The sequence below is a fragment of the Centropristis striata genome, chromosome 1 (assembly GCF_030273125.1).
Source record: "Centropristis striata isolate RG_2023a ecotype Rhode Island chromosome 1, C.striata_1.0, whole genome shotgun sequence".
NCBI classification, from domain to species: domain Eukaryota; kingdom Metazoa; phylum Chordata; class Actinopteri; order Perciformes; family Serranidae; genus Centropristis; species Centropristis striata.
In genome coordinates this window covers 26,958,277-26,971,462 of record NC_081517.1, presented here as the reverse complement: position 1 = coordinate 26,971,462, position 13,186 = coordinate 26,958,277, and the positions used below count along the sequence as shown (strand labels likewise).

Sequence of the window (13,186 nt, the reverse complement as noted above, 5' to 3'; positions counted from 1 at the left end):
CAGTGAACGGTGAGACCATGGGTGAGACACAGTGATATTGTTCAATGCATTTGCTCCCAGCTACATACCTTGAGTCAGGTGAGTGCTTGCTTGTCACCTGAGCCGTTGCAGACTTTCAGAGCTGTTAATAATTAACACCATGACAGTTTGGGCTCGACACAACAAATGTTGCCAGGGTGCTTTCACTGACTTTTTATCAGAATGGTAAGGACAAAGCCTCGGAACTGTGTTTGACAGATTGTGGAAGAAAGTGGAGTGAAGTTTCTACGACCTGATCGACCAAAACTAAGAATAATTGCTTCAGTCTGCAATAAAGACAGAGAGCAGGACTGAAAAAAGGCTTTTATTTACGCAAGAAAATAATCAGAAATCAAAAAGGATGTATGTATGTATGTATCATCCAGTTTGTCTAGGAAAAAATATACCATATACAATATATATATATAATTATACATAGTTATGTATAATATACAATATCCATAATCCGGGCCTGACACAATTATATCACGTTAAATACATAGCACGAATTTCGCCTAATCTCAGACTGCGGATTTTTCACAGCTCTGACAGTGTTTCGCAGGTCATGGGACCCGTATGCATGAGCGTTTACAGATTTGATTGGTTTAATTTTGAGGCAGCTGTTTTGTGATTGGTTCTCTGTATTGTCAGTCACCCATCCTCGTTTGTGATTGGCTAATCTCCCGTTTCCGCTTCGCTAGTTGTTCCATTTTTTGATTGTCGTCCTTCTTCCAGTTGAGCTAGTCGGTTTCAGTCAGCCGCTACACCTGCCTACCCTTTAGTCGTATTTATCCCCCCACAAGTACACCCAACATGGATGATTTTGATATGCTGAACGCGCCCGCTGCTGGAAACGGTGTCGGCTCTGAAGAGGACCCCGCTGCCGCTTTTCTGGCTCAGCAGGAGAGCGAAATAGCGGGGATTGAAAACGACGAAGGCTTCAGCATCCTGGACAGTGGAGAGGTGCCCTCGTCGTTGGGAGACTCCACCGGTGGGTGACTGCTGTGGTCCAGCAGAGGCGGTTTACCTCCGTTTACCGTCAATATTGTCCGTCTACTTAGCTGTGTGTGTGTTGTCAATGTATATCTTCCGTTAAACCTTCATTTGATCCTAAACGGACACTGAAGTTGATGCTCTCTTGGTCAGCTTGCTAATGTTAGCTTAGTTAGCATTATTAGCCAAGTGGGCATAGCTAGCGTTAACATTATTATTATCAGCGCTGCATTAAATGACAAATGAACACGAACGCGATAACGGAGAAGGCGGATGATAAATTGGCGCGACGAATTGTTTCTAAAACGAATGAAGCCGTTTGATAAGTCTTGTCATTCATGGCTTCATAGGGAGCTGACGTTACTTGCTGCTACAGCCGTGTCCGCCAGCTAGCCGTACAGCCTGAAGAGGAAACTGATGGAGCTTAACGACCTTTGGCCGTGACTGCTTCGTTTCCTTGAAGCTGTGGTTTCGTTGTGGTTTAGCAATTGTAGTTGATCCGAAGTGCTGACTTATCACATTATGAAACATTATGAGTGTACGTAAATCTTGATGATTCGGCAGTAGTAAACGGTTTCCCAACAAACCAAGGTATTGACATTATAGATTTTTTTGTTATTTTCTTCCACATCGTCACCCTGTTAAAAATAATCGCATAACTCATTTTTTCAAGTTTTGCAGGAAACACAAAAAACTTCACCAAAAGTGTCATATGACTTTTATTGATCATTTCACTCAAAAAGGATGTAACAAAGGGTGGCTGTTGGCATAGTAATAACATTGTGTGTAAATTATGTAACTTAAGAGAAATAAATGACTTAGGCAATTTTTTGAACATGCCTTTGTGACTTAAGCAAGATATGGTAACACTTTATTTTGAAGGTGTCTACATAAGAGTCACACAAGCCTGTCAGAAACATGACATGACAAGTATCATGAGCATTAATGTTCAAAAGTGTTATTAATGTGTATGACACATCCCATGTCATGTTTATGACACGCTCATGTCACTCTCATGTAGACACCTTAGAGTCAAGTGTTACCAATCTTAGTGTGTATAATATTAGAATGTGGCAAATTGTCAAAGAAGTGATGATCTCTTGTAGGCGATTTTACCATAGGTGGCCAGCATCATGAGGAGATGATTTAGGCAAAAATAACAATTTTGACAAAAAATGACTTCTGCAATTATTTTAACAGTGTGACAACATTTAATCATGTCTGTGGTTTTATTTTTCTGCTTTATGTCAAACAACTATTTTCCTTATATTTTGCAGATGGTGCTGTCAATGGAGAGCTTCATGGGGTAATATTTTCTTGGCATTTTTTCCCCACTGTGACATTGTCTTAAATTGTCAAGGTTTCCAATTATTCTTCCATATTCATTCCTCTTTTATTTTTTGCATCTGTCCATTCATGCTAACAAATACTCCTTCTATACCAACATGGAACTGGTTCTGTCCCAGTTCAATCACCCAATTTTGACTTGTTTGGAGCATTAGAGGCAAAAACTGGTTGGAAAACTGTTGGAAAGAGGATGGAGGCTTGCATGTAATAGTTTTAGATGTCGTCTTATCAATAATAGTAGGCCCATTATTTTCTTTTGGATAAAGACAAACAAGTCTTGGATGCAGCTGATGCTTTCTCATTGTATAAAATACAAAAACTGTAGTATTTAAGTTGTGGTGTTGAAAAATACTCGTTTTGTTTTCTCACTAGTAATGTGATTTCAGTGCTGACCTCAGTTGTTTGAATATCTGTTACATTCACTCCAACTTCCTTTTCCTGTGCTGTCATTGCAACATTGCTGCCTTTTGCACTGTCAGGACTTCTTGCTGGCAGTGAGAGAGCTAAGCTGATAAAACTCGAAGAGGGCCAAATTTGGTTTTAATAAAACCTCTTAAACAGCATTCAGCTAACTTCTAAGAGCAATTCAGCCTGACTCAAATTGATTCACCCTTCTCTGCAGCTGGAGGAGAACTCTGGTCTGGAACCGTGGTCTGTACCGGAGATTGACCCAGTTGATCTGGTAATGTGAGGGGTTTCAGATCCAATCTTAAACCTCACAAACTTTCCACAGACTCAGTGGGGCCTATCAAATAATTTCAAAGATGTTTGATATTTAAGAGTTAAAATCCACATGATTACGTTACGTTTAGCCAGGCTTCATACTATATGTATATTACAATCATGACAAATAGTTTCATGTTTCATATTTCATATTTCATGTTTCATGTTTCAAAAGACATTTCTCCACCATATCTCCATGGATAAGATGGTTATCCGTGAACTAACACAATTATCTCTGCATGTCATCACCTCCCTTGTTTCCCAGGAAAGCAATGGTCCATCTGATGCCTATGCAGCAATTTCCAATGCAGACAGGCTGCAGGCCGAACCTGAAAGCCTACGCAAGTGGAGGGAGGAGCAAGCCGATCGGCTGGAGTTGCTAGGTAAGCACAGCCATTGTGTATTTATAAGTAAACAGGGAAGACCACTGCTGTCTGAGAAGTGCTGCAAATCGAAACCTAGTAGGTCATTTTTCATCATATGTGAGGCTGTGTCTAAAATGTGTCCTGCCCTTCCTTTCTGCCTCTTTATGTCTTTATGGCACCTCTCCTTGCTAATGTCCCTCCGCAGATGAAAACTCTCGCAAACAGGAGTCAGAGTGGAAAGAGAAAGCCAAGGTGGAGCTGGAAGAGTGGCACGCCAGGCAGAACGAGCAGCTGGAAAAAACCAAAACCAACAACAGGTACTGGCTTCATAGAGGGGTAGAAACAGGACACAAGGAACAATGGAAATGAGTGAGGCTCATATTACAATAGATTAAAACATTTCTGTCTGGACAAAAGTAGCCAACATGATAATATGGAGGATCTGCAAAAAGTTTGAATATTTCGACAGTTTGTTAACAGTTTAAAATAACAGCAGTCGTCTTGGATTCAGCCACAGGTGAACATATAAGTGAATGCTAAGGTTTGGCTAAGTGTGTTGAGTCAACAGCAGTAAAAAAAATGAGTGCAGCTTAGCCTTGAGGCTCAAGAGAGACAATGTGCTGCTGTCCCAGCACGCTAATGTTCCTGTCATTCCTCAGCCCAAATCCTTCTGGTAGTAGTTCATTTGTTGTTGCATACTGATAGACAATAACGTTAAGTCTCTTTAAGGTTAGTCTAAAGTTAATTTAACAGCTAAAATTATATTTTGTTTCTACAATAAACCTTTTTGCTCATAAGAGAGGCAAAAGGCTGGTGTATGAAGAGAAAGTCAGTGGGAGCGAGAGCCACAGTAATTCTGTCACATGCTAACATTGTGAAGGAGCACTGACGGGAGGGGTGTTATTTGTTTGGGTGTTGAGTTTAAATGTCAACAAACTTTGTCCAGAATCACAGACTCCACCTTTCTAAAGCAGCTATTGTATCATGTTTATATTATTATCTTAGACTTACTCCACCTGGTCATAACTTGAGAGTGTGAGAGAAAATAGGGCTTTCTGTTTTTTAGTGCAGCACAGAGACTCAAGAGAAGTATCTCAGGATGTGTATATTGTTTTAGTAAGTTGTCATTTTGCAGAGTTGTTTTGGCAAGGTTTCTGTCTCAGTTTCTCCTGTGCTGTAAAGTAGCCCTGCTGCCTTATTAATAATAAACTACCTGCAGCCATGACACCCAACTCATCTGGCAACCCTGCGTTTGGTGGAAAAGTCTTACTGATAGATAATCTTTTCATATGGATGGTCTTTGATATGAATAAATAACGGACATACACATTTAGAAGAGTTTGGACTGTAACAATTACTTTCATTCAATAATGAATTAATTATTAATCTATTTAATCTTTTCCAGACTAATCATGAAATCACTTGGTTTATAACATAGACTACATATTTGGATGGACAGCGCATCTTCACTTCCTATTGGACAAAAATGAAGCCAAAAATATCCCCATGCAGTCGCTGCCATCTTGCACTGGTGATGTCATTTGGAGCCAGTCTGCAAAGTAGTGATCAGGCAGTCAAGCCACAGTATCAAGTTCAAGCTGCAAGTCAATAACCGCTGTCATCATGTCGTCACATCTCCTTTTCATACCATCAAATAACCAATTAAAACCAAACTTATCAGAAAAATGGGCATACATCAGTACCATAACAACTTTGCATTGATCTTTTATCTCGAACATAGCCTGCTCCAGAGCAGGCTAGGTGTTCATCGGCAGTAGGACAGAAAACCCAGGACTTCTACTTCGTGGTAGTGGGGCACAGTCAGGGGACAATCATGATGTTTTGGCTTCACTTTTGGGGATCTGTCATGTCCTCAATCTTTATATACAGTCTATGGTTTACACTGTAAAATGTATGACCAGTCAAAAACAAAAAAGCCAGAACTTTTTAACTATATGAACCAAAGATAAGCCAATGAGTCCCCGCATTTTGGTATCTTCCATTGATCGAAAGCTATAGCTATAGTAACTCTCGCTTCTGGAGTTCGATTTGAATGTGAAGAGCTGATGGTTTTTAGCGGAACACCAGAGATGAAATTAAACATTTCAAGGGGGGCGGACACAATCAGCTGACTGCCTCCCTGAGCCTTTGAGACTCCCTTACACTGAGCCTTTGATGATTTGCCTCAGCGTATTGTTGTCTGGTAACCTATAATGCTTGTGTTTCCATCCTCTTCTCCCTTTTATCGCTGTCTCTCTTCTCTCCTGCCTTCTTGCTGCTCTGTCGTTTGGGCGGATGTTTGTCCAGGGTGCTGGATGAAGACTTCTACAAGCAGCCCTTCTCTGAGCTCATTGGTTATGTGTATGTTGCTCCAACTAACATCCTCCCTTCTCATCTTTTTGCTTTTTGTTTTCTCCATTGTCATCCACTCCCCGCATCCAACCATTGACATCATCTTATTAGTCAGGGCATTAGCTACCTCCACTTGTGTTGCCATGTTTTAGTTCCATCTTTCTTTTTTAATTTCTAACAACGATTTGTTACACTCGTCATGTAGTCTTTTTTCTTCTCCAAATGTAAATGGAATTTTCACCCCTCACCTCTGCATGTCATTTGTGAGTGGATGCCTGTCAGGATATTTCAGTAAAGGGAATGACTGCATGGCACTACACACACTGTAACAGTCCTCAATAACATTGAAATCAAATTACTTATTTCATACCTGTGCCTCATCCATTCTTCACTTCCATACTATGTTCCTTCATTTCAGCAAAACATTTTGCAAATACATTACATAAATGTCCAACAATTAACACATGCTTACATTTATTGATTAATTTTCCACATCAAGTGTTTTGTTTAACTTTTTATAAATGTGATTTTTTTTCTCCCCCAAATAACCTACAAAATATAATTTAGGAGTAGTATGCATATAGATTTGTTTGAAGCAGTTGTGCGTTTATAATTGGATTTTAGGTGTTGGATTAGGTGGACTTGGCATCACATACACCTTCATTTATTAAATCTTTGATGTTGTTTATGAAATTAGTATGATTTTACTGAACAAAGTGCAGAGTTGACATTGTTTTGGGGGATGGTTCCTTCCTCTGAATCTCTGAAAGTCAATCATCTAACTTTCCATATTCCCAGCCCGAGCCACACGCATATGTATAAAGCCTGGGGCTATGTGCAGAACAGAATAGTGCCGGACTGAACGTACTACATGTGAAACACAACAGTTGAGGTGTATGCCTTTCTTCAGGACTTGAATTGGAACTATCTGCAGGATTCAGAAAATCCAGTTGATACCTTGTTTTCATTTGGGCCGTTAATCAGAAATACAGTGTTTTAACATTTCATTTCCAAGAAGAATGAATCAGTTTTGAATTTGGGTTTCTTAAACCTGCCGATGTCCTGACCTGTGATATTGAGTCCAGCACTCACCATTTATCTCCCCATCGGCTCATTGAATAAAATGCACAGCAACGACTTCATTGATTACACTATTGGTCATACCATGGTTACACAACTGCTTCAAACTGACCTGTGTTATTCATGCTGTAGAATGTTAGCTGCTCTGTAGCTACTGCTGTCCAACATGATGACATGCTAGTTTGCCCAGCTAGCTATCCAATAGGCTGAGCTGTGCAGCCTTTGGTTTTGCTATCAAATTACTTGGGAGGGCCCTTTAGCCTGCATTGTGGTGTACACTTATAATTGTAAATAATTGTAATGCTACGCCTCCCAAAAATAGCCGATATCAGCGATCATAGAGGAAAATTTGAACATGATGTGGGCCGCTTTATAACTTCCCAGCACATGTCAAAATGACAAATGGGTATAGCCCCGAATACCAGCTGGACTGGTTAAACCAGAAATGAACCTTACTCTACCCTTCTTTATGTGCACACCTCAATGCAGTTTATCCAGAGTATTGTTATCTTACATGTGGTATTGAGCTTTAGCAGTGTTGAAGAATGATACTGAATCAGACTTTCTCCTCCTTCTTCATCTTGTTGGTGTGAGACTTATAAGGGTCTCCGGGGGCCTCATTTATAAGCATTCAGTTGGAACAAATGGGCTTGAATGATGTAAATACCACCTCCCACACAAATGTTGGGAATTAGAAAATGCAACAAGAGAATGAATGCATCTCTCCACACTCTCTGAACAATGCCTATTAAGAGTTTGGTGAGAGTGGGAGCTGCAGATGTGGTTAAATTAATGATGTCTCAAGTCTTGTGACGAGATAACATTGCTTGTAGGTGACATTTTGAACATTTTACAGATTATGTGCTTGTGCTTGACGCGAAATAATCGACAGCGTTATAAATGAGGCCTCAGGTCTTAATGACCTTGTGTGTGTACAGTATCTGACAGAAATAGTAATGGATATTCCACTTTAAACCAAAGGCTGCACACTAATCATTTTGAACACACTTGAAAAAATGAATTATTACTTTTCTTTTTTAATGTCGCTTTTGCATGCTGGCTTTCAACATCTGCATTTAGCTCATTTTTGTTGTCTTTCATTTCGTCTCCCCCCTTCTCTCTCTCTCTTCTAAATTCTGACTTGTGAAACTGTTTCTCCCTGTTTTCTTTTCCTATGCACCTTAAAGCACACACATTAACCATCCTTGCTACCGCCTAGACCAGTTAAGTAAAATTATGAAACCCCAGAACCTCCAAATATTTTCTATTTTTGCCAGGGGATAGATGCAGTTCTGTGTGTGTGTTGGATAATTATACGTTGCACAGATACCCAGTGTACTATCTCAACAGTTAGATCCACTGCCTAGGTAGAGGTTTGTTATAATGTCCCTTCTGTGATGTTGTGGTCCTTCTAGTCCCTTTTGTGTATTTGTAGTTGGTTGTGACGGTGAATGTTCATTGGCTTCTCATCCCCATTTTGCTTTTGTACTGTGTTGTAGTTAGTAGCTGAGTTTGTGCTTGCAGGTCGGGTGGGGAATAGAAAAAAATCCCTGTAAGTAGAAAAGTATTACGGCAGTGGAATAATTATTATGTTTGTGGGTGGGGTGTGATAGGGCTTACATTTGTTTAGCCATAATCTGTGGCTTGCATCTCAAAATGTCTTGTGATAGTGGCACTGATCCATTTTCAGATTTAAGTTTTGTCTTTTCTTCTTTCTTTTTTACTTCTGTATTTTAATTTCAAGAGCTATCTGATAAGCTCTGTAGTTTAACTTTTTTGTTGATAGATGGTTTAAAAACACCAAACCTTCACCAAGAAGACAATAATTGATGTTTTCCACAATTATGACACATAAAATCAAAGTACAAACATTCTTTGCTACACCTCCAAATAGCCTGCTTTTCAGCCGCAGTGCAGTGCATGGCTAAGGCCCAGCAGTGCTTCCAGTTCTTTTGGGCTTGGTTAAAAAAAAAAAAAGAACTTGCCATTATTGTTCCTTAAAATCAAGAACAAGTATATAGACTGGCTCACCATCCCTATACTTGGATCTTGCTGAGGAAAGACAACATTGTAAATCTACAACCAGAAAGCAAGTTGAATTGTGAGGGTGTGGGAAAGCTCCCCTCCCCAGTTCTGCACAGAACTGCATTTTTAACCAACCAAAGATGTTCATCAGACCTTACAATTACTTTTTTGTTTAGCTTTGGTTTGTTTGTTTTCTTTGTATTCCTCATCAGTGTTTTATATGTAGCTCTCAAAGTTAAAAATGCAGGTGACTGTACTGTAACGTGTAAGCAGAGTTGGGGGCATGCCACAGGTAATGAAACTGTTGTAGCTTGTTTCTCTCTGTGGGTCTGAAGACAGATGGATGTCCATTTCTGTGTGGTGATTGAACTGTCCTGCCCTGAGGTAGACTCTGCTGAACCATCAAAATCCCTACAAGCCATAAAAAGACTTGCGCTCAATAGATTTGAGTAGTATTATTCAAACCGTGATGGCAAACTGTGATTTTAACTTAAATTATAACACAGGGTTCCTACAAAGCTTTGAAACTTTGGAAAATGCTTAATTAAAAACAAAAAAACAATGAAAACAGTGAGAGGAGTAGAGAACGGGAAAGATGGGGGTAACTATGGGGTTTATAGATCAGGAATATGCCTCTGAACATACTCCTTGAAAATGCTTAATTAACATAATCTGGTGCTTCATGGTGCCAAAAATCTTTTAGTATTTGAAGTCAAACAATCCCTTGGTCATAGTTGTTTCTCTTCTGGCATCTCAAACCGGTCAACTAAGTTTGTTATTAGATAAATCTTCTGTTGATCCCTACTCCAGAAATGAGCAAATATTAAATAATAATTCTTTAAACATACAATCAGAGTTAATATGATATACAGCATGTAAATAAATAGTGTCAGTATACATTGATGTGCTGTAGATTTAGATGTGATTAAGGCTCTGAGAGACTGGAAACTTGGTTTGGATACCTTTTTTAAAAGTGCTTTAATTTTTCTGCTAAAAACTTATACGAACCCTGACTATATCTGACAAATGAATCATAAGTGGCACCAATGAGTTTTTCATCCAGACTTGTACGTGTTGGTGATCAGCAGAGGACTTTCTCAGAGCTGTTTGTGTACTCTGGTGTATCTTAACTTCTTCCTCCACTGATTTTCTGTTCCATGTCCTTCTCCTTCTCCCCTTTCCCTGGTGCATGTAGGGCGGCTGAGGAGGCCATGATTTCAGATCTGGATGAGAACAACCCCGGTACGGAGTGGGAGCGGGTGGCTCGGCTCTGCGACTTCAACCCCAAGTCCAGCAAGCAGGCCAAAGACGTGTCCCGCATGCGATCTGTCCTCATCTCCCTGAAGCAGTCCCCGCTAGTCCGCTAGGCAGCTAAGGCTGCTCAGGGCGTCATTCCATATCATCCTCTATCACCACACACCAACCAACCCAACGACCACAATCTGTATTCTGAAGATGAGGGGGCTTACCCCCTTTCTGTGCATATCTGTTTACGATACACAGCCCTGTCGACCCCCCAGTGGTCCTACCCTCATTCATGTCCACCTAGCAAGGCTCTAGAGATTCGCCTTGAAGCACCAGCTCATCATTTTCTTTCACCTGTGTGCTCCTCTTCCACAGACCAGTCCAGACTTTGTGATGCGTCTCCCTCGTATGTTAAACATACTGAGAGCAAGGCCATTTAAATTGACACCAGGTCTCGTCTCAGTCTGTGGTTTTGTGTAACACTTGTGTAAGGTTGGTGAGTTGTGACACTAAAAGGGAAGGGTTGATGTTTGTTTGGGCCTACAGCTACACTACAACCTGCTTCACACGGCCCCCAAACAATATCATTCCCATGATGCTGTACTCTTAACTCTTAATCTCATGAATCGTTCTCTGACCTTCGAGGGTTGATAGATGTTAAATGGTTTTATTCACCCTTTCGTTTCCCATTCTTAGAAATTGTCTCTTCAGAAGTTTTCTTTATTGTTGTTTTTTTAAGGACCAAACTCTTAAGACAAAACTCCAAATTCAGTGTGAGTACTTTGATCTGTGTATGTAGTGCCTGTTTGTGGCAAATTGTGTTAAATTTTCCAATCTATGCATTTCTTTTTGAAAAGCCTCGCCCCTCTCCAGTCAGGAACTGAACAAAGTCCAGTCATTACAAGAAATATGACCCGTTTGTGTGTGCGTTTAAACCTCAACAGTGTGTGCGTGTGTGTATGTACTCTATGCGTGTACCTATGTACATATACAGAAGGCAATATATATACATTATATAAAACGTTTATGTCACTGAAATTAGACAGTTGTGGTTTTAAAGAGAACTAGATATTAGCCAGCTGTTGCTTGACCATGCGTGTTCATTGTCCATTTGATTTCAATATCAGTAAAAAAGTGAATAAACATGTTGTTTGCTCATTCTTTAACTGGATATATGATGTTCTTAACAAATCTAAGCATAATATTCTTCTTTAGCCTTTTTTGTATGTACTCTTAGCTTGTTGGTCACACTTGTCTTAAGTATTTAATTTCCAATCTTGCCTTTAAAAATAATCAACTTGAATTGACTGTTCAATAATTTACAGTGGATCAAATGATTAGGGGTGTAAGAAAATATCGGATTATATTTATATTATAAAGCGGAATCATGTATTGTGACACTATTGATTACCCACACCTGCCCAGAAGTTGGTGGGCAGGAGTTTCAGAAGTTGGTAGGAGTTGGTGGAGACCAAAACAGTGCCAAAACAGGTGAGCAAAACCTGGGTCTAAGAGGTGGCCAGGTGTCCACATTAAATTTTCTCCATCTGCTTGATGTGTGAACTGATGCTAACATGCTCAACATTGCTTTAAGAGGGAATTATATGAATGTTATTTCCATGGCATAGGGAAAATCAAGATTTGTGAACAATTGCTACGTTCTCAAAGGCAGAAGCTCAAAGTTGTGATGTCGTAAGATGTAAGTCTGGAGCTGTTCATAGACAATGAATGGGACAGACTGTTTACTTTTCTATACCCAAATGAGGTTTATTCAGTTAAAGCTTTCTCAGTTCTCGAAAATGTACTTGTATACTCAGAACATTCACTATTACTCATGATCTGTCTCCCAATTCATTGTCTGTGGAGCAGATCCAGACTTTTTTAATGGCATCACACATTTTAGGTACTTCCGTGGTAATTTCAAAAGAAAATTAGTTTGTGTTATTTTTTTTTTTTACACCTTCTCAGACCATATGAGTAACGTATGAATTTGAAAATTGGCGTAGTTCCCCTTTAAGCTTAGGGTTGATTGTTAACAGCTGTTATGCTGCCTCACAGTGGCAAAACATCAATTCAATATATCATTAACACTGCATGTTTTATGGTTTCTTGTTCAGGGATTGATTTCTGGAAAACAAATATCTACATTAACTTTATCAAGGTCTGTTAATGAAAGATATCACTGCCAAGATATGACTGCCAAATAGACATGACACACCAAAGTAGCTTTATTTATCCTGAGTACTGAGCAGGATCTTCTCTTCAATATCCGCATTGAATTTCTTTTCTGCTCTTTGTGTGTGTTTGTCTTTGGGTGTGTACCTTCATGACACCTCATCACGAACGGAGGAAGGATTCCTCACACTCATAAAGGAAGGCACACCCTCATCTGACTCTGACGTACCTTATGTTCACTCTGACCTGCCAAATCTTCCTGTTAACTGTTAAACAACTGATCAATTCATCTCAATTCATCCTACATCACCAGAATGCCTCTTCATTCGGAACTGTGTCCCGGTAGAATGATTGGTGGCTCCCATTCGTGCTTAACCATTGCTTAAATTCGACAAAACCTGTAGGGAGACAACAAGGTTGCCAAGAAAATGATGGCAAAGGTGAATTAAGGGTGTAAAACTGCCGACAACAGTGTAATGCTTACAATAACAGCACACTGACTGTTCTTGATATTATTGTATTCCTTAAAATGAAATGGAAAACATTCAGTAGCTGGCAACCACAAACAAGATATTTTCTTATTCATCCTATAGATGTTTTTATTTATTTCATCCATAGCTGAAATACAACTATGCTCTCATCACAGGGATTGTTTAACGTGAGACAATGAAATACTGAACGACAGAGTACACATAATACTTTGCAGCCTAATTATTTTAATTTCCATAATCACTGACTATTACAGAAACAGGGTCAGACAAAGAGATTGGTATCAAAACTTTACCATCTGCTGTCAGTGCTTGCCACTGGAAGATGACAGTTGGAAAAGTATTTTGGGACCATTGAAGAACCAAAATCACAGT

The 13,186-nt window shown here is 39.6% G+C and overlaps 1 protein-coding gene across 6 annotated transcripts; it reads left to right on the top strand.

Annotated features, from left to right (window-relative positions):
• The first annotated feature begins 710 nt into the window (after positions 1-710).
• clta (clathrin, light chain A) lies at positions 711-11,314 on the top strand. Of its 6 annotated transcripts, XM_059336690.1 has the most exons (8): positions 712-1,009; positions 2,289-2,317; positions 2,981-3,040; positions 3,347-3,464; positions 3,652-3,763; positions 5,754-5,807; positions 8,066-8,101; positions 10,099-11,314. In XM_059336690.1, the coding sequence occupies exons 1-8, from the start codon at positions 832-834 to the stop codon at positions 10,268-10,270; spliced, it is 759 nt and encodes a 252-aa protein (XP_059192673.1). In that variant the 5' UTR covers positions 712-831; the 3' UTR covers positions 10,271-11,314. The 6 variants fall into 6 exon arrangements, with proteins under 6 accessions (XP_059192688.1, XP_059192679.1, XP_059192706.1 ...); XM_059336705.1 differs by lacking the exon at positions 2,981-3,040 and having other exon boundaries at positions 711-1,009; XM_059336696.1 differs by lacking the exon at positions 8,066-8,101 and having other exon boundaries at positions 711-1,009.
• The last annotated feature ends 1,872 nt before the right edge of the window (positions 11,315-13,186 follow it).

Bases quoted from the DNA above. Each gene is read 5' to 3' on its own strand.
- clta (XM_059336690.1), top strand. From the start codon at position 832: ATGGATGATTTTGATATGCTGAACGCGCCCGCTGCTGGAAACGGTGTC. The intron at 3,041-3,346 runs GTAATGTGAGGG...CTTGTTTCCCAG, and splicing joins AGATTGACCCAGTTGATCTG to GAAAGCAATGGTCCATCTGA. The intron at 5,808-8,065 runs GTATGTTGCTCC...TGCACCTTAAAG, and splicing joins TCTGAGCTCATTGGTTATGT to CACACACATTAACCATCCTT.